The sequence below is a fragment of the Lontra canadensis genome, unplaced genomic scaffold (assembly GCF_010015895.1).
Source record: "Lontra canadensis isolate GAN:19392208 unplaced genomic scaffold, GSC_riverotter_1.0 scaffold131, whole genome shotgun sequence".
NCBI lineage: Eukaryota > Metazoa > Chordata > Mammalia > Carnivora > Mustelidae > Lontra > Lontra canadensis.
This window is the reverse complement of record NW_022631125.1, coordinates 2,809,644-2,829,882: the sequence shown is the minus strand read 5'-3', so window position 1 is coordinate 2,829,882 and position 20,239 is coordinate 2,809,644. Positions and strand designations below refer to the sequence as shown.

Genomic DNA, 20,239 nt, shown 5'->3' with positions numbered 1-20,239 from the left:
AGATGCTTAACCTCCTGAGCCACCCGGGTGCCCCAAGAGAAGAGCAGCTTTTCAAAACACAATTCAGTATGGTTCAAAAGCATTTGCACTGTTTTAGGGAAAACAAAACAAAACACTTCAGGGTCTCAACTTCTGAAGGAATGCATATTTTAACTCCTGGTGAAAAATAACCTTTTCCTTTGTTTTGAGGGAGTTATGGGTTTGCTCCAAATATATTAATTCTGGTACTGTCTAAAAGGGTCAAGATGCTGGTGAGAGATCGTTAAGGATACAGTTCTCATTTATTCGAACAACCGTCCTCTCTTCACCTGAGCGGCTCCCACCTTACTCCAGTCCACCCACATCCCTCACCTGGGTCACAACAGTGGTGGCTTCCTCCTGGCCATCTCTACCTGGTTTATGACTACAGCCCCTTTTGGCCCTTTGCCACATTGAAGCCAATGAAGTCTTTTGACAGTGCAAAACAAAATGAAAAAACCCCACTCGCAGAAAACCCTTCAATGGCATTCATGGCAAAAGGCAAAAATCCTGAATGTGGCCACTCTATCTTCCACCACAAGCCCCCTCTCTGACCTCTAATTACACTGCTTTCTCGTGGCATCCTTAGTGTCTAGGCATACTGTCACAGCATGACAAAAACATGTCAATCTCCCCACCTTGGGGCCTTTAAAAGCTGTTTCCTGTTTTCTCTACATGGAAAATGGCATCCCCCACACCATCCACCCTTCATATTTCGCAGCATTCACGGTGGCTCATTCCTGGAACATACCGTGCTGTAACACCATGCTTATTCCTGTCTCCTATCTACTGTCGCTGTAGCTCATTGCCAGAAAAGACCACCACTACACTATGTATCCTTCCTATAGCTCCCCCTACCACCACATACCTGAGGCACTGTGGTTCCTTCCTGGAAGATACCATCCCACCAAACCACATATCCTTACTGTCTCCCCCCAGACACTGTGGTTCATTCCTGGAAGATACTATTCTCCTACACTGTCTGCCCTCCCCCATCTATCCTCACCTATGTAGCTCATTTGTGGAAGCAACCTTCCCCACATACCAACCACACCTCTAGTCTCCTCCCATTCCACTATGGTTCATTCCTGGAACATACCATCTTCTCATACCATCCAAATTTCCTGCCTCCCCCATCCATAGTGGCTCATTTCTAGAAGAAACCATCTCACCACACTATCCACTCATCCTCTTCCCTGCCATCCATTATTGTTTATTTCTGAAACATATCATCCCTCAACACCATCCACCCTTCCTGTCTCTCCTACCCACTGACGCTCATTTCTGGAAGATACCATGCTCCCACATGATCTACCCTTCTTGTCAACCCCCCAACCACGGTCACTGTAGCTCATTCCTGGGTGATTCCATTTCCTCTTCCTCTTCCTCTCTCCTCTCAATCCACCAAGGCTCATTCCTGGTAGATACCATTCTCCCATACCATCCAGCTTTCCCATCTTCCCCATTTACTGTGGCTCATTCCTGGAAGATATCACTGCCCCCCGCCGCCTGCCCGCACACATACATACCCCTTTCCTATCTACCTCTGTGGATTACGGCTCATTCCTGGAAGGTAACATGCCTCACCACATCCATCTTTGCTGACTTCCCCTGTTCATGTGGTTCATTCCTGATGGATAACATCCACCCTCACTACCCAGTTTTCCGGTCTCCACCCATCTATATGGTTCATTCTTAGAAGATACCAATCCAACCTCCATGTCTCCCCTATAACCTGTGGGAAAATATCATCCCCTCAGCCACCATCAACCATCCTGCCCTCCCCCATACACTGTGGCTCATTCCTGGAAGATACCATCCCCCAACCTCCATCTTCCCTCAGGTCTCCCACATCCACTGTGTTGTTTCCAGGTTGTCACCACATCATCCAGTCTCCCAGTGTCCCTCTCCCACCTCCTCCATCACTACTGTTCCTTCCTGGAAGATAAATTTCCCTTCCAGCCATCCACCCTTCCTCTGTCCTCCTACAGTGGTTCATTCCTAGAAGATACCATCCCCTCAACCCTCAACTATTTCTATCCTTCCTATATCCCCCCCACCAACTGTTGCATCCCTGGAAGATACTATCTACCTCATCAACCATCCTTTCAGTCTCACCAGTCAACTGGCTCATTTCTGGAAGATATCATTCCTCCCACACTATATATCCTTCCTGTCTCTCCTATATACTGAGGCTCATTCCTGGAAGATAACTTGCTTCCACTTCATTTACCCTTTCTGACTCCCCCCACCCATAGTCATTGTAGCTCATTCCTCGATGATACCATCTTTTCATACCATCCTCTCTTCCCTACCTCTCCCAATCCACTATGGTTCATTCCTGGAAAATACCACCCCCTTAACACCATCCACTCTTCCTGTTTACCTCCATAGACAATGGCTATTCCTGGAAGATGCTGTCCCACCATCCATCCATCCATCCATCCATCCTGTCTTCTTCCCCCACCGACCATTTGCCATGGCCTATTCCTGGAAGAATACCATCCTCCCACACCATCCTCTCTTCTTCCCCCACACCATCTATCCTTCCTTTCTTCCCCATCCATGTGGCTCTTTCCTAGAAGTTACCATTGCCTCACACCATCCAGCCTTCCTATTTCCCCATCCACTATGGTTCATCCTTAGGAAAGCCCATCCTCCGACACCATCCTTTCTTCCTTTGTCCCTATCCATTTGGCTCCTACCTGGAAGATACCATCACCCCACATGATTCAGCTTTCCTATCTCCCACCCCCCAATCCAAGTGGCTCATTCCTGGAAGATACCATCCTCTCACACATTCCACTCTTTTTGTCTCCCCCACCAAATGGCTCATTCCTGGAAGATACTATTCCCCCACACCATCAACCTTTCCTGTCTCCCTCCATGGATTAAACTCACTCATGGAAGATACCATCCCACCAAACATCCATTCTTGTCTCCCCAAGTCCATCATGTTTCATACCTAGAAGATACCATCCCCTCACATATTTCATTCTTATTCTTTCCCCCATCAATTGGGTCATTCTTGGAAGATACCCACCATAGCCACTGCCACCACCACCACCACCACCACCACCACCACCACCACCACCCCGCTGCCAACACAAACACCATCCAGCCTTTTTATCTACTGGCATACACTATAACTCATTCATGGATGATACCATCTGCATACACCAACCAATTGTCACTTCTTCCCCTTCCACTGGGGCTTATTCTTTGAAGATACCATTTCCCCACACCATCCACCCTTTGTCTCTCCTCATCTGCTATGGCTCACTCCTGAAACATGTCATCTCCATACTATCTACCCATCTGGTCTCCCCCCATCCACTGTGGCACATTCCTTGTAGATTTCATATTCCCACATCATCCTCCCTTCCTGTCTATCCCTAAATACTGTGCCTCATTTCTGGAAGACACTCCCTTCCACACCATCCATCTTTCCTCTCTCTCTCCCTCAACCACTTTGTGGCATTCCTGGAAGATGCCTTGTCCCTCACACCATCCACCCTTTCCTATCTCCTCCCATCCTCTGTCACTGATTTTTAGTGGATGCACTTAGCACCTAGTTTATGTTTAAAGATGGCTGCATCCAGAAATCTCTTCCTTAACCTCAGATCAAGATCCTTGTTTGTCACTCTAGTAGCATTATGGAATTATGTGCATAATGTCAGTCTTTCCTGCTAGAAAAATACTAACTCCATGAGTTTAGGGGCCATGCCTAACACATTCACCACAATTCCTCACTGATAGCTACAGTGCCTTCACATAGCAGCCCCTGAATGCTGACTAAACAGTCTGTAAGTAACTCAACTCATTACACATGTTTTCATTGAAAACATTATAAAACTTAGATTTTTTATTAATAAAGACTAGCTTGCCTTCCGTTCCATGTTTTTCTATATCTGTAGGGAACGACTTTAATATCTTTCCAAATTGCTTCTGCAGCTGACTACTGTATAATTTGAATACACAATTACTTGTTTTATTGCAAAATTACACAGCCCTTTCATTAAACGAATTCTACTTCATTTGCCTCCTCTTTTCTTTGTTTTAGATTCATTTTATGTTCAAACCCATTCAGCAGTGTCTAAAGTTCCTTCAAAGATGCCACTGACCGAAAGATCATTAGGTTTCCTCTTAACTTTTTTCCTACAACCTATTAAGAAAAACACTGCAGGGGCCCTGGCTGGTTCAGTCGGTGAAGCATGCGACTCTTGATCCTGGGATTGTGGGTTCAAGCCCCATTAGGGTGTAGAGATTACTTTAAAAATAAAATCTTAAAAAAAAAGAAAAGGAAAACAGTACAGTTCAAGATAGGACAAAAAGGATCCAAAGGAAAGATGAAAGGTAAACTTTAAATAGTCAAGGTTATTTTATCCAAACCATAAGAGACTCTTAATCTCACAAAACAAAACGAGGGTTGCTGGGGGGTAGAGGGGTAGTGATAGCGTGGCTGGGTTATGGACATTGGGGAGGGTATGTGCTATGGTGAGTGCTATGAAATGTGTAAGCCTGATGATTCATAGAACTGTACCCCTGGGGCAAATAATACATTATATGTTAATAAAAATAATTTTTTAAAAAAGATTACTTTGTCCAGCAGATTTTATCGATGAGATCTTTCATGGTCATCTTGTCCCACTCTTCAGCATGTGGGGCCTCCCACGGTGCATCCGCTGGAATCTGCAGAGGAAGGAGGGCCCACATTCAGGGGTGATGGTTACTGCCCACTGCCCTGCCAACAGGCCTTCAGGAGAACCTCTGAAAACCAGTCTCTGGGTGTGTGTTGGGATGTGTGATTGGCACAGATAGTGGTGGGGTTGGGATGGACAGGTCTCTGCATTCTACGCCTTAATGCTGTTGCCATAATAATGATGATGGTGATGCAAAAAGGGGGGATTACATATAAATGTATATATAAAAATGAATATGTAATTATGATAATGATCCTTATTATTGAATGCCAACACCCATTTTAAGTGTGAGAGAGTGATCTTATGGAGCCTAGGCCTAAGTAAAAAAAACTCGGGGGGGATAAATCCCTTTTTCCTTTACTATCTAAAGTGGAATCACACATGGATAAGGAAACTATGAATAGGGTAACAGGCAAACACAAGTGACACAAATTCTCAGTGCCATAGAGTTGAAAACACACAGGCATTACAGTCAGAGAGATGTGGGTTTGAATCCTGGTTCCCTTGCGGTGTGGTGTTGGGGAAATTACCATAGTCCCTCAGCACTCATTTTCCTTCCAAGTGGAAATACTACCAACTTGGCAGAGCAGTTGGGCGTGTTGGAAATGACATATATGAATGTCCGGAGCAACGTTCCCTGCACCACTGGAAGGATCTTAAGGTCCTGTGTAAGCCGAACACACATTTTACCTCCTTTCCCATGTTATCCATTGTCCTCCACAAATTGTTGTAATCCAAATAGGCAATGGGATTCCATACCGGTGGAAAGGCCCCCCGAAATGGATAAGTTCTCCCCTACAACATAAAAGCAAAGGATAATACGTTAAATTAGGATGGCATTCTAAATAACAAAAGCCAGCCAACATAAGAGGCATTTTCAAACAGTATGCTCTCCTATTGCAAAAGCATCACCTTTGATGGGAAGTAAATACATTTTATCTATATACGCCCCAAATTTCAATTAGATTAGCAAAATGCCCCAGGTGTTGTGCTACCTGCTTTTAATTTACAGGAAATAATAGCTGTGAACTTACTTGTACTTATATAGAGAATATAAATATAGGTAGCTCATCCTAATATCTAACGCTGATGCCACAATATTCTCAACCCTTGAGCTCCTAGCTAGCTAATCTTTTTGCAGGGATGCTCCCACTCAGATGAGAGCAGGACGGTGACACGGAAGACTGTTCTTGGACCACACAGAAGACTGGAACAAAAAAGCAGAATATCTCGGACTGAGTTTTAGGGTTCACATGGGCTAAATAAAGACTGGCTAAACTACTGGCTATGCCTGAAGTCAAGAATCAAAATATGGGGGGACCCTGGGTAGCTCAGTGGGTTGGGCCTCTGCCTTCAACTCGGGTCATGATCTCTGGGTTCTGGATCGAGCCTGCTTTGGGCTCTCTGCTCAGCGAGGAGCCTGCTGCTCTGCCTACTTGTGATCTTTCTCTCTCTGTCACATGAATAAATAAAGTCTTTAAAAAAAAAAAGAATCAAAAGACAGGAAACAGAATAATGGGCATTTGACATTTTTTTCGCTGCCCAGCATCCATGTTCCTCCCCGAGTATTATCCTGGTTCCTTTTTGGGAAACTATCTCTCCTCTGTGGGTAGATGTGTAGGGAGGATGATCCTGGATATCATCTCCCATTACAGCACGTGATGGGCTAGATCTTTCTCCACCCCCTCTGGCTACTGGTGCAGCTGGGGTGTGAGCCTGTCAGCTAAGCTTGGCCAATCACACACACTCTCTGACCCTGGAATGAGTCACCCAACAACAGATGAAAGCTAACTCTGGGTTCTCCTTCCCCAAGGCAGCATGCTGCACACATGCTTCCTGCTCTAAGGGCAGGAACCACCTTTAACTTGCCAGAACTCCCCTGTACTCTGCCTATTCCTAAATGTGGCCCTCCAGCCTCTTGTTGGTTCTGTAGGCTCTCTGATATCCTTTCACTAGATCCCCCTCTTGTTAGCCGGAAATGGCTTCCTTAAACAAGGAAATGGCTTTCTATTGGCTGGTACCAGAACATAAAGACAGCTAATTATTTGCCACCATTGACTTCATTTCCATTGTGTGACAAGTCCTGTGCTATGCAAACATCGGGGTGAGGTGAGAGTGAACCCTGGGGAAGAGATACCAGGTCTGGGTATTTTCTAAGGTTTCACTCCTAATTCATTTCCTCTAAAAATAAAACATTCATAAGATTTAAATATTTTCTACTAATTCAATTTTGCTTGAGATTTGTATTTTTTAATCAAAGAAAAACATAATACTGTCAGAAAGCCTACTGTGCGTATTGCACAGTATTAAAAACTGTTTTGAATTAAGAAGGTGGGGGAGGGGAACTAAAGCAAAACTCCTAACCATCATGACAGGGACACAAGACCCAAGAGCATTTGCATTCATGTGCACACACACACGCATGCGTGCACACACGCACTCTTCAACTGAGTAACGGTACACGGCAGCCATTAAGTGACAAGTAATTTTGCCTGCCACGGTAGCAACTTCAAATAACCCTGGCAGATTATGTGATCTGATTTCTTATCTGAAAAAATGCCATGTTTGTAATGCTGCAACACAACTCTCCGAGACTCCAAACCTTTATCATCACCACCACTATCGCCACCATTATTACTAACATTTATTGCAATCTTTCTCCACGCCTGGCCCTGGCTAAGCTCTTCATATGCATTATCTCACCCCAACCCTGTGGAGGCAAGCACGATTAATATTTCCATCTTATAAATGAGGAAACTAAAGCCCAGGGATATTAGCTGGAAAACAGTAGAATAGAAATTTCCTGTTCCCAAAGCCTTTGCTCGTAAACATTAAGCTTTCTGGCCTTCCTATAGGGTTGACAGAATGTGGGGATAGGTCTGTTCTAGAGACATATTAACCCTCCCAAGTGGATGAAGGAGTGTTTGGAAATGTGAAAACTTAGAAATTTCCCACACCATCTTTTATGTTTCTAAGGAATAAAAATGGAGACAAAGAAGCTCTGGGGTATAAGCTGACTGTTGAGGAGACAGCATCAAACCTGGGAAATGAGGAAGCACGTCTGGAGAAAAACAGGCAGACATTTTACCCAGAATGCTATGCTAGCTACAGAGAGGAGGCTGACGGTTAACAGCTCATGGGCAGCCTTCAGAACAGCGAGTTGTCATTACAGTTCTTTCCTTAGTTGAAATCGGGGAAAATCTACATTTTCCTCTGTAAAATGTATTTATACTCAAGGAATAGTCTCATAAAAAACTGATCTTTGCTTTGAAAAGAAATACTTTTTTTTTATAAAAACAAACATGCTCAATCATCTGGGGACATTAAGAAAAGTATAAATATAATTCAACAAAATGTGTCCCACATTCCTAATAAAGTTCTTCTCAGGATGATGCCAACCAGAGTCTCATTTCACACACGGCCTAAAGGCCCCATGATCTGAGCCTTGATTAAAAAAAAAAAAAAAGAGGTGGCAGGAGAAGTAAAGAATCCAAGAAGAGAGGAGAGTCCAGTCTGGCAATCTTTTTAGAAATGGGAGCCATGGAAACACTAAAAGAAGATCATAAAGGCCGGCCAACTACAACATTAATTTCTATCCCGTTGACAGAGGCACCAAGTTGAAAAAGGGATTTGACTTATTAGTTTCACTCTTCATGCCTGGCTTCTCTGCTCTTATTCCATAGAAAACCTAACAGTGGGACATCTGGGTGGTGCAGTCGGTTAAGTGTCTGAGCTTGGTTTCGGCTCAGGTTGTGATCTCAGGATTGTGAGATCGAATCAAATCGAGCTCTGCACTTGGCATGGGGTCTGCTTGAGATTCTCTCTCCCTCTGCACCTTTCGCTCATGCTCTCTCTCTCTCTAAAATGAATAAATAAATCTTTAAAAAAAAAAAAAGAAAAGAAAACCTGTTTGCTAAAGAAATGCATATATGTGGGAATAGACTCCTACACGTTACCTCTTCCTTTCTCTGAAACCCCTGAAAGGCTTATTTCCTCCACGGCCTGCTTCTAAACTAGACAACTCAAGACAACTTTTTCTCTTTGGAATCCCTAAAGCGGTTCAGTGGTAGGGCCTGGAGCTGTCTCTTGATGGAGTAAGAACAGCCTGCCAACCGGACCTTCTCAAGCTCGTAAATGTGACCATACCGTTTTCTCCCAAAGGCGCTCGTACTTTCTCAGTATTTCCAAATACTTCCAAATATTTCTAAGTGGTTACTGCTCTTAGAAAATAAAAGGAAAAAAAAATCTTGAGTAAAGGTCAAGTTCGTTTTGTACCTATACTCTGGAGCCTTCCAACCCTTCCAAAGTGGCCTTTAATCTCTAAAGCACAGTGTCTCCGAGTTGAGGTCAAGCAGAACACAATGTCCCTGGAACTGTGCCCTAAATACTTAAACCCCTTTGAGAAACCACATCCTCAATGTACCGATTTTCCTAATAAGAAGAGACTATTGCTAGGAGATGGCGATTTACGATTCCCACATAATTCTTTATTGTTGGTCTTACAAAATAAACCAAGTTTAGAGTAAGCGAGTAACATTTAGTGATTGGCGTGTTGGAGAGTTTCGGCTCTTTGTACTTTTAGTTAAACAAAAGGAAGTGGGTGTTATTAAAGAACATCACAGCCCCCGAGGAAGGCTTCCAAGCAGTTTTTTTAATTATCTTGAAAATAAACAGCTATGGGCTAGACTGGTTGAGGAACAAGTCTGCCCAACTCAAATGAATTCCTTGGCATTCTCCTTGTCCCACTGTTTTGACAAGCCTATAAAAGACATCTTTGGATGGTTTCTTTTCTACAGTATTTAATAATGCTTTAACTAAAGAAATCATCTAAAAAGGCATTAAATAGGATGGCAGTACTGCATTGTACTCATAGTTTAAAAAAATCGTTTTCTTCCTCTTTCCAAATGCAGGTAGCCAAGATCTCTTCAAACCTACATCAATCTACTCGACCAAAAACAAGCCATCCTAATATGGAAACATCTATCCCATGGTACTGCGCTGCTTGTTTCAAGTCTCCAACTAGTGTCCATCCTTCTTTGCAAAACCCTCCCATCCTCCATCCACTGCCTCCCGACGGTCTGATCCTCAGCCTTTTCCGCCCCCCCTTTCCCCGCAGAACTCAGCCAACGTCTGGGTTTGTCCTTTGATTTGCACAGTGTTACAGTGTACATCTTTCGAGCCTCTGCTCCCTCGATGTTGAAGAGAACTTCCAAACCGTAACGTACAACTTCTCACACAACTTCCAAGGGCTGGCAGCACATTCCCGGGTGTTTGCTCATAACCTGATACTTCATCTTATTCTCAGTCTCTCTCTCGGGACTTGGAATGGCTACGAGGCCGTGTGGCAGCCCATGAGTTGTGCGGTCCCGTCTTGGGGAACAAGACAACTGAAAAGCTCAGGTACAAATGATGGCACAGAATTAAGAACAAAAGGTTTCAAATGAAGCTATGCTGCCTTTCCCAAGGAACTCCAGTTCTATACAGAAATTACAAACAAAGCAATTAAGGGATGCCCGGGTGGCTCAGCCGGCTAAGCGTCTGCCTTCAGCTCAGGTCATGATCCCACAGTCCTGGGATCGAGCCCCGCATCCTGCTCCCTGCTCAGTGGTGGAGTCTGCTTTTCCCTCTGCCTGCTGCTTCCCCTGTTTGTGTGAGCACTTGTTCTCACTTTTACTCTCTCACAAATAAATAAAATCTAAAAAACAAAAACAGAACAATTAAGATAGCAACAATATGACCTCTTCTGGAGGCTCTTGGGTAAGTAAAGATAATTGATAGAGCTTTTTCCTCTTTCACAAATGCCATTAACTCTGGAGAAATGGGCAGTTGGGAAAAAAAGATGAAAATGTTACAGTATGAGGATGAGTGGCTGCTTTTCCAGAACAGCTTTATTAAGACATAGTTCACATACTTGAGGGGCGCCTGGGTGGCTTGGGTCATGATCCCAGGGTCCTGGAACTAAGCCCCACATCAGGCTTTCTGCTCAGTGGGGAGCCTGCTTCTCCCTCCCCCTCTGCCTGCCCCCCCCCAGCTCGTGCTCGCTCTTGCTCAAATAAATAAATAAAATCTTTAAAAAAAAATTAACATCCGGGCGCCTGGGTGGCTCAGTGGGTTAAGCCGCTGCCTTCGGCTCAGGTCGTGATCTCAGAGTCTGGGATCGAGTCCCGCATCGGGCTCTCTGCTCAGCAGGGAGCCTGCTTCCCTCTCTCTCTCTCTCTGCCTGCCTCTCCATCTACTTGTGATCTCTCTCTGTCAAATAAATAAATAAATAATCTTTAAAAAAAAAAGAATTGGTGTAAACCAATCATGAAAATATAATTAAAAAAAATTAACATCCTCAATAATCCACCCATTCAAAGTGTATAATTCAATGGGGTTTTGGTATATTCGCAGAGCTGGGCATCCATTATGGCATCTAACTTTAGAACATTTTTGTCACCAGAATAAGGAACCCTTAGTCATTAAGTCACTCTCCACCCTCCCCCCACCCCATTTTGCTATCTTGCAAAGCAGCTGCACCATTTTACTTTCCCACCAGTGACGTATGAGGGTTCCAATGGCTCTGCTTCTTCACCAACACTTGTTACTGACTTTCTGATTCTAGCTAGCCTGGCAGGGCCAAAGCAGTACTTCACTGTAGTTCTGACTCACATTTCCCTAATCATGGGTGATGGCCAAAGTCACATCGGGCTCTGTCCTGATCTCTTTCTCTCTCAAATAAATAAATAAATAAATAGTCAATCTTTTTAGGAAAATTGTTTACTTGCTTTTTTCTTATTCCTTACATCTTCCATATCACTATGCCTGGATTTCATGTCTGATTTCTCTTGGTTTTCATTGCTTCTAATTAAAATCCTGTGATCATCAAAAGTGAGATACATCACAGGATAATAAATTTGATGAATTTAGCAAGCTCACTACATCTTTGAAGATATTCAGAGGTTCACATTTCGTATGTATTAGATTTTTAACATATATGTGGGTTTGTATATGTGTGTGTACATGTATAATTAATCCCAGCTGGTGCCTTGGCAGAGGCAGGAGAGTTCATGACTCCACGCTCTTGGCTTAGTCCCTCCTGTGCCCCCAACCCGGGCCTCAGTCTCCATGTCAGGACGATGGGACCCGCAGTGCCCCTGAGCTGGATCCTCCATTGGGAGTCTATTAGGATGTGCTTTCTATATCTGGAGGTTGTCAGCATGAGTAAATACAGCTCCGAAACAAACATGGTCCCAAAGATCCTACCTAGTAGCGGAAGGTGGAAATGACTTCTGCTTCCTCTGGCAGACTAAAGCACTTTGTTGCCCATGGCACCTCACTATTTTTTATGCCATTAAACTGATTTATGTAAGAACTTTCCCGACTAGTTTCAACACACCCAAGAAGGGCGATGTCTCACACTTGTTTATATCTCCTACACTGCCTTGTATATACCAAGGTTCCAAGAAATGCTCGTTAAATGGAAGAATTGAAGGGATAAATAAATACAGGGGCTCCTGGGTGGCTCAGTCGGTTAAGCGTCTGCCTTTTGCTGTCACGATCTCAGGGTCCTGGGATCAAGCCCCAAGTCGGGCTCCCTGCTCAGCAGGGGTCAGCTTCTCCCTCTCCTCCTGCCCCTGCCCCTGTTTGTGCTCTCTCTCACTCTTGCTTTCCCTCTCTCAAATGGATAACTAAAATCTTTTAAAAAGTGGGCAGAATACAATTCTTGCATGTATAGCCCATCTGATCTCACATCTAGCTCTACCAGGCTCCAGAAATAGTCCAGCCTCTTTCTACACAAAACAACTCCCTCTTTTCCCACCTCAGACAAGATCTTCTAATGAATGCCAATTTAGCACTGGTTTTTAATGATCAACTCCACAAACACACCTTTTCTAAAAGAGCTGTAGTCAATACTACCAACAGATTTACTAGAACTCCCTACGTGTAAGGTATTGAAGGGAAGAGAAAAAGATGAAAATCTCTAAAACCATTTCCTATGTGAACCTTTCTCACTCTGCTCTTTCTGGATGCTATGTAAAAATGGGTTCCATGGTGATGAATCTGGGAAATCCTGGCTTACAGTTAAACAGCTTTTCTTTTTAATTAAAAAAAAATTTCTGCTCATCCTCATAGGAACCCTAATTTGCTAACAAACATCTTGGCATTCAATGATAGGGACGGAACATGGAGCATTCCCACATGTATATGACTAAGAAACTCCCTCTCTAGCAAAGCATTGCAAACAACAATTAGAAAATACTCCCTTACTTTCTTCCTCTTCTGGCTGGCGCTCTCAGGGGTCCAAGGGGACACGGGAGAAGAGGGGCTAGAAAGTGGAGCCCTGATAACCAGAGAATTTATTTTCCAAATGCTCCTCATGGGAATACAGTCTCCTGCGGACATCTCCTGAACAAGAACGCACGTCATCCCACAACACTGAGTCAACAGGAAAAATAAAATGAAATCACTTGTGCATCTAGCTGAAATTGCAAGAGCTCTGTGCTGAGTCTTGAGCCTGGGACTCTCTGCCCCTGGGAACCGGGCAGGACAAAGAGAAAGTACGTCAGAGCAGGTAGAGAAGGTCAAGGGTAAAGCAGAGCTTCTTGCCAGACTGGCTGTTAACCGAGTGCATTCACCTTGCGTATCCCAGTGGACGGGGTTGGATCTGCATGGAGTTACTTCGGCGATGGCTCCTGTGATCATGATGGTGCAGACGTGGGAGGGAGAGGGGACTGGGAGCCATCAGATCCTTAGTACCATCTTCCCCACATGTGACCATCAGAGAGGATTTTTTTTTTTTAGTCTACCAACTAGGAAGAGTCACAGATACTCAGGACTTCTTTGGCCCATATAATTATGTAGATTAGCGACGGTGCCCACATCTGTGCCTTGGAGGCATCTTTTATGACCCCTGCTGGGCAGCAAATGTGGGCCAGTGGTGATTTCTTCCCATTGTCTCTGAAGCCTGAGGTTTTTTTCAAAGACATTTATCTGCTGGAGATGGCTGTGGAAACTAGGCCACTGGATACTTTGGCAAACACACAAAATTAAATCTCAGCCTGAGGTTCCCAGTGTATCACTTGAGTCTGACAAATTACAGATGCACTATGAGAATGAAAGGAGTTCAAGAATTGATCCCTCTGTTTGAAAAACCTGACAGGAGAAAAGTCCTTCAAATGGAAAGGACTCATTTCCACAGTTTTCGGGATCAAAGTGTTCACTGCATTTAACTACAATTAACATTCACATTTTCTGTCATTCCACCTAGAATTTTCTTCTTCTGGTTGCATGAGACCCCAACACAAAGCAAACAACAAAATGAAGTGTTATGAAGACAGTACTGGGCTGCTCAAATAGAAGGTCTCCACATTAGGATCATTATTTGTCTCTTCAGTTTCAAGGTCTGTGTTTGCTAAGGTTAGTTATCAACTACGCTTTCACATATGTCTGTCTTTCTCTCTCACTCACTTCTGTAGGACCTTGAACCAAACACTTGCATTCTTACAACTTTCTCCCATCTCGAAAGTAAGGAAAATTGCTTACTAAAACTCACTTACTAAAACTCTGTGGTCCACCCGGTTTTCAAAAGGTATTCGTTCAAATGAGCTTGACACAGAAGTGAAAAAGCTTAGAGTCCAGGCCTGAAATAGAGGGCTACCTATGGCAGCATCGATCCCATTAAATGGCAGGACAGGGCAATGACCACAAAGACCTTCTGGTTGGGTTAGCATGTGCTCAAGGGACACGGGAACTTCTCTTCTTCAGGAAGTACCCAGAATGCATCAGGTATGGGATTTATAAGGACATTCAATGGTGTTTCAGTTTCAGCTGTTAGAAGGCTACTTTACAAAAGTTAGAAATTTCAGGACCAATGATTAACTCTTTGGGCTACGATAGTGGGTGCGTGCTCTTGGGTAAAGCAGGGCCTGCAGAGGGGAAAGCAGGAAGGAAGCAAAAATAGGGATGAAGAAAGTAGGGGGAGGAAAAAAGGAGTTTTTGACCTGAAAGCTCAGAACCTCTAGCAGTTGGGTTATCATGGAGACGAGAGCAATTTCTGTTGAGAAAGCTGCTTATGTGACGCTTCATTCCACTGACAAGGTTCTTTTTGCCATTAACCACAATGCCAAGGCCCCACTTAAGGAGGTGACTGCAAAGTTCCACAGCCTTAGAGAAATCCTTCGTGTCTGACTGAATCCCCGTTCTGCGCTGCCACCGAAAGCCAGTTCACTGAGTCACAGAGGTCAACTCTAGACCACTTCTCAGTGAATGCTGAGATAAGGATTGCCATAATGAACTGGCCTTATTAAAAATGACTAACAAGAAGATGAAAAGAGTTTTGTGAATGGTTGATGGGTGCACAATCATGTGAATGAACCTGACGTCACTGAATTGTACACCTAATGGTTAAGAAGATAAACTTTTGTTATGTGTATTTTACCACAATTTTTTTTTTTGAGAGAGAGCGAGCGCGCGAGCGCACATCCACGTGGGGTGGGGAGGGGCAGAGGGAAAAGGAGAGAGAGAATCTTTAGCAGGCTCTATGCTCCGCGTGGTGCATGAGGCAGGGCTCAATCCCACGACCCCAAGATCATGACCTGAGCCAAAATTAAGAGTCAGACGTTTAACCAAATGAGCCACCAAGGCACTTCCACAATTTTTTTTTTTAAGAAAAAAAAAGGAAGGAAAAAATTTTAACAATTCACTTGACTTTTCTATTTATTGGGCTGTCATTTCAACCAAGTAGAAGTTTTGTGCTCTACAAACTAAATGGGAGATTTCTCCCTGAAAGTTTATAGGGAAAAGAAAGGAGGCTTTGAGAGAATATGGTTAATGCTGACCTAGTTTTCTAAACAGTACAAGGCTTTAAAAGTAATTTCTGTCATTACGCTTTCCTGTAAACATAAGAAATAAATGAAAAAAAAAAGAGAAAGAAATGAAGTCTTTTTAAAATGGAGGGTGGAAAAGAATGGAAGTTACTAAAAACTATTTTTAATAAGCGACGTCCATATATCTTTGTACTAAATACTTGATAGATGAACATATTTAGTCTCTCTGCTTTTAAAGACCCAGGTATAACTGTAATTTAGAGAAAAAATCAAATAATCCTTCTTATATTACTTCATTTCTATGATCAAACAGAATTTCTTATCATGAGCACCTGCCCATTTACCATGTGCCTCTTCTTACCCAATTTATCTCTACCCTAAATAATTACCCTGAAATAATATACATAATAAATAATAAAATAATATACAAATTATTTTAAATCTCTCTTTCTTTTCCTTTAAAGCCTCATTTATTTTTAGAGGGCGGAGAAGGACAGAGGGAGAAGGAAACAGAATATCTTCAAGCAGACTCCCCACTGAGTACAGAGCCCAAGGTGGGGCTCGATCCCATGACCTATGAGATCATGCCTTGAGCCGAAATCAAGAGTCAGATGCTCAACCAACTGGGCCACCCAGTCTTTTTTATTCTTTTTAATCTTTTTTTTTCTCTTTTTAAGCCAGGGAGGATACAATGGCATAAAATAAGGTACTCTTATCTAGATCATACTTTGACTAATGAGTTCACATAAATCCCTTAACAAAACAAATATATACCCAACAATTACAAAGCATGTCCTAGACCTCTAGACTTAGTAGTCTAACACTGTAATAGAAACTATCTGTAGTCTTCAGCCTGCTGAGCCTAACTGGGGTTCTCTGGGGGTTCCTTGGGAGTCAGGTGCTCACTGAAGGCCCCAGAGGCTCCAGATTTATGGCTCAGGATGCAAGAGAAGCAGCCACCCTGGTAAATGGAACCACATATGGCTCCCAGTACCTGTGTCCACAGGAAGCCAGGTCCACAGGAGCCCCTACTGTCTGAGTAGCATGTCAGGAGTTCAGAACCCTTTGGGGTAAGGTGATTTTTGTCATACCTCACAGCTGTCTTTTACAGAGATTTACAAGTTGACCTTCTGCCTGTGGAATAAGGAACGATGTGACATAACCCACAGAACCCTGGGCTCAAGACATGGAAAGCCTGACTGTGGTGCCTAAGCTATCTGAGCCTCAGTTTTCTCATCTGTAAGATGGAGGGGATTCTTATTACGGCATAGGATCACTAGGCAACTCACATGAGGCAACACAAGTATAGGCACATTACAGATGGAAGGCAACACCTGTGCATGGAGTGAGGCGGGATGGATATAAGTGATTAAAAGAAAGGAGACAAAGACACAACAAGCAATACCCCTACAAGAGCCTTTGGTTCCTTGCCTTTCCTACTGAGCAGACTTGAAAGTGAAAGCATAACTTTCTTTGAACACAAAAGATATACCTTCTGTGAATTGATACGGAAAGGTGTTGAAAGCAGTTTAAAAATATATGTCCCTAATCCTAGAGAAACACTCTATTATAAAGCAAGGGGTCAAAGATACAGTTATTTCTGGCAAGCATATAGACAAACTAAGAAAAAATAAATCCCCTGCTTTCAACATGGCCTTCTGGTTAAAACAGAGTTCACCTCTTTGCAACAACAAAAAAATTTTTACTTAGTATTCCAGAGCACACACATTCTGAAAAGCCTTTGATTTCAGTCGTTGGCATAGAAACCTCAAGTAAACAGCTGTGGGAAGAACAGAACCCATACTAGAAAACTTGCTTGGTGAGCTGTTACTATCAGGAAAGCCTACATTGTTTTAAATAAATTTTTATCACACCATTCTCTAAAAAGAAATGTGTGGTATATATTTAGAGTTTCCATTTTTATTTAGGGAGAAAGTGGGAATGCATAAATGTGTCAATTTCTCCTTCAGAGCGGCGCCTGCCAAATGCCTTGCTTCATCTCTCGAGGCAGCGTTCTCCCTCTCTACAGCGTACCTGCATTATGAATATCTGGAAGAACCCATTAAAAGGAAAGAAGAAAAAAAAAAAAAACAGGAGCGCCTGAGTGGCTCAGTCAAAGTTTCTGCCTTTGGCTGAGGTCATGATATCTGGGTCCTGGGATCAAGCCCCACATCAGGCTCCCTTGCTCAGCCGGGAGCCTGCTTCTCCCTCTCCCTCTGCCTACTTGTGCACACACACACTCTCTCTCTCTAATAAATAAATTAAAAGAAGAAAAAAGAAAAAAGAAATCAAGCATTTCTTCCTCCTTCTTTAAGACTCAGCACTGCAAAATTTAACAAAAAGTCTCCACAACTCCATGAAACTTACTCATAAAATAATCGTAATGATGGTGCATCTAATTTACTAATGCAAGTAACCGATCAATCAATCCAAGAAGCACTCAAGTCCATCTACTTGTCTTAACACCATCCAGAGGAAAAGAAGTGATAGAGTGTTTTAGACACACCTAGCTGATGCCACTTCAAATCCACCTTTTAGGGTAAAGACAGCATGGTTAATTTAATTTCACAAATGAGATATAATCGCCTAAACAGAACTGTATCAAATTCACCACATTCATAAAATCTGTTCAAAAACCTATTCTATAAGAATCAGGATCCCCTAGGTGGCCTGGCCGGCTCAGTGGGTAGAGCATGGGATGCTTGATCTTGGGGTTGTGAGTTCAAGCCCCAGGTCGGGTGTAGAGATTATTTTAAAAATAAATAAAGAAAGAAACTGAAGAGAAAAGAATCAGGATCTACTAAACCAGAATTAGGATAGGTATTCTATTCACAAGATCCATGAAGAATACAGGCAGAAATGTTAGCTAATGGTAAGCTCCATGAAAGCAGGAACTTTGATCATGTGTCTACCATTTCCAGCCTAGAACAGTATCTTGTACAGAGAAGACTCTACAGTAACTATTTATTGAACTAATGAATAAATTTGCCAATAATGACATGAACTCTCTGTGATTAGATGGAGTCTCCCTGGGAAGGGAAAGAGTGTTCAGCTCAGAGGCGCAGGCTTGGAACTCCACACTGCTGTGTGGAAATTTGCACTGCCAACGCGATCTACCAAAGGTTACGAAAAATTCTTTGATGAATAATAAAAATCATACTAGAACACGTTGAAACTTGATGCACTACAGTCTGCTGCCAGAAGAAATAACTGAGCCATTCTTTACGGCTGCACACTGGGAAAATTTAACAGCTAAGGCAACCTGGACCATAACTAATACGGCTTAGTTTTAACTAGACAATGGCAATCTTCTGCTGATTCATCCACTACCATTTTGGTGGTATTTACTGAAAAGAAAACACTGTGGGAGATTATAGAAGCTCGGGTTGTCACAAGAGCCAATGCAGAGAGTGCCATGAAGAAAATTTGCATTATTAACCCTATGCACTACGGTGATGGGAAAAGATCAATTTCTTCCCCCCAGAAGTGGACGGAACAGTGAGGGTTGATATATTTTTAAATAAGTGGAATTATTTTTTTGCCGTATGGTTTATTAATAATCTTACATGGAATATAAGAGTCCCCTAATCTGGCCTCCTCGCTTTACAACTTCCTGGTCATTATAAAAACATCAACCCCACTGAATATTTCTCATTGCAGAAATGATACGATTTACTAGAACCCTAGCAGAAAGGTATTCATTCAGGTAAAGTAACTTAACCTCTAACTGACCCACTATAGTTTTACCTTAACATTGCTGTCTAACTTGGGGGAAAACACATGTTCTTTGGCAGGTTACGGTATGTGAGGGGATGGTCTGTTTAATCGAACTTCTAGGATCCGTCTTTACTTTAGATGAGATTAGGTCTTAGATGAAAAGAATGGTGTTTAGTTTCATCCCTTAAAAAGGTGCATATTTGTTAAGTCAGTCCTAAAATTGATGAAGAGTAGGAGCTCAGGGGATAGGCAGACCATTAATAGTTCCATAGCCTTGTCAAGTTGCTTTCCTTTGCCGAACCTCAGCTTTCTCCCCTGTAAAATGGGGACGATTATACCTGCCTAACACAGTGGATGTAAGGAGTTTGTGCATAAAAAGAGCACTTTGTTATTTACTGTGAGCCTCCAGGGAAAATAAAAATCTCTCAGCTCCTGAATGTTCAACAGGCAGAAGTTAGAAGCACAAGTCTGCTCAGGTTCCAGGACAATCACCAGACTCATTTGCCTCCCAGTTGGACTGGGGAGTGAATGGACGTGACTCTTTGTGTAATTAGTAGTTGAGTGCGAATATGTTATGTAGGCTAACACACGCAAATGTGCTCATCAAATGTTAGTCGCTACCATTCTTAGTGTTATTGCCTAGTCCGGGGAAACACCGTCCCACGCAGAAAAGAGAAAGTGGGGAAGCAAAGGGGTGTTTTCCCTTTGTGATCATGAAGCCTCTGGGAACCTGCGTTCATCAACAATTTGCGTCATTTTTTATACTTTCATACTTTCTTCATTCCTCCCTGGATTTCTGAACCCCATTTTGCCAGACTCTTCCCCCAAGCATCCCGAACCATCCCAAACCAGCTATAGGAATTTCCCCAGAGTTCCCTGATTGTGCATCAGTGTGCATACCCTCACAGGTTCTCTCGATCCCAAGCTTCAGAAGTCCCCGCAGGTGTGGAGCCTGCTTGCCTGGGGAGCTGGGGGAAGTTGTTGAGAAGTGAT

At 43.1% G+C, this 20,239-nt stretch overlaps 1 protein-coding gene across 1 annotated transcript in view; it reads right to left on the bottom strand.

Annotated features, from left to right (window-relative positions):
* The window catches only part of LOC116857967, a 65,996-nt gene that overhangs the window by 13,753 nt on the left and 32,004 nt on the right, over window positions 1–20,239 (bottom strand). Inside the window, exons 4-5 of the mRNA XM_032842454.1 lie at window positions 5,412–5,516; window positions 4,619–4,710 (exon numbers count right to left, since the gene is read on the bottom strand). Of these exons, the coding sequence (XP_032698345.1) occupies window positions 4,619–4,710; window positions 5,412–5,516 (197 nt within the window). The remainder of the gene's footprint in view (window positions 1–4,618; window positions 4,711–5,411; window positions 5,517–20,239) is intronic.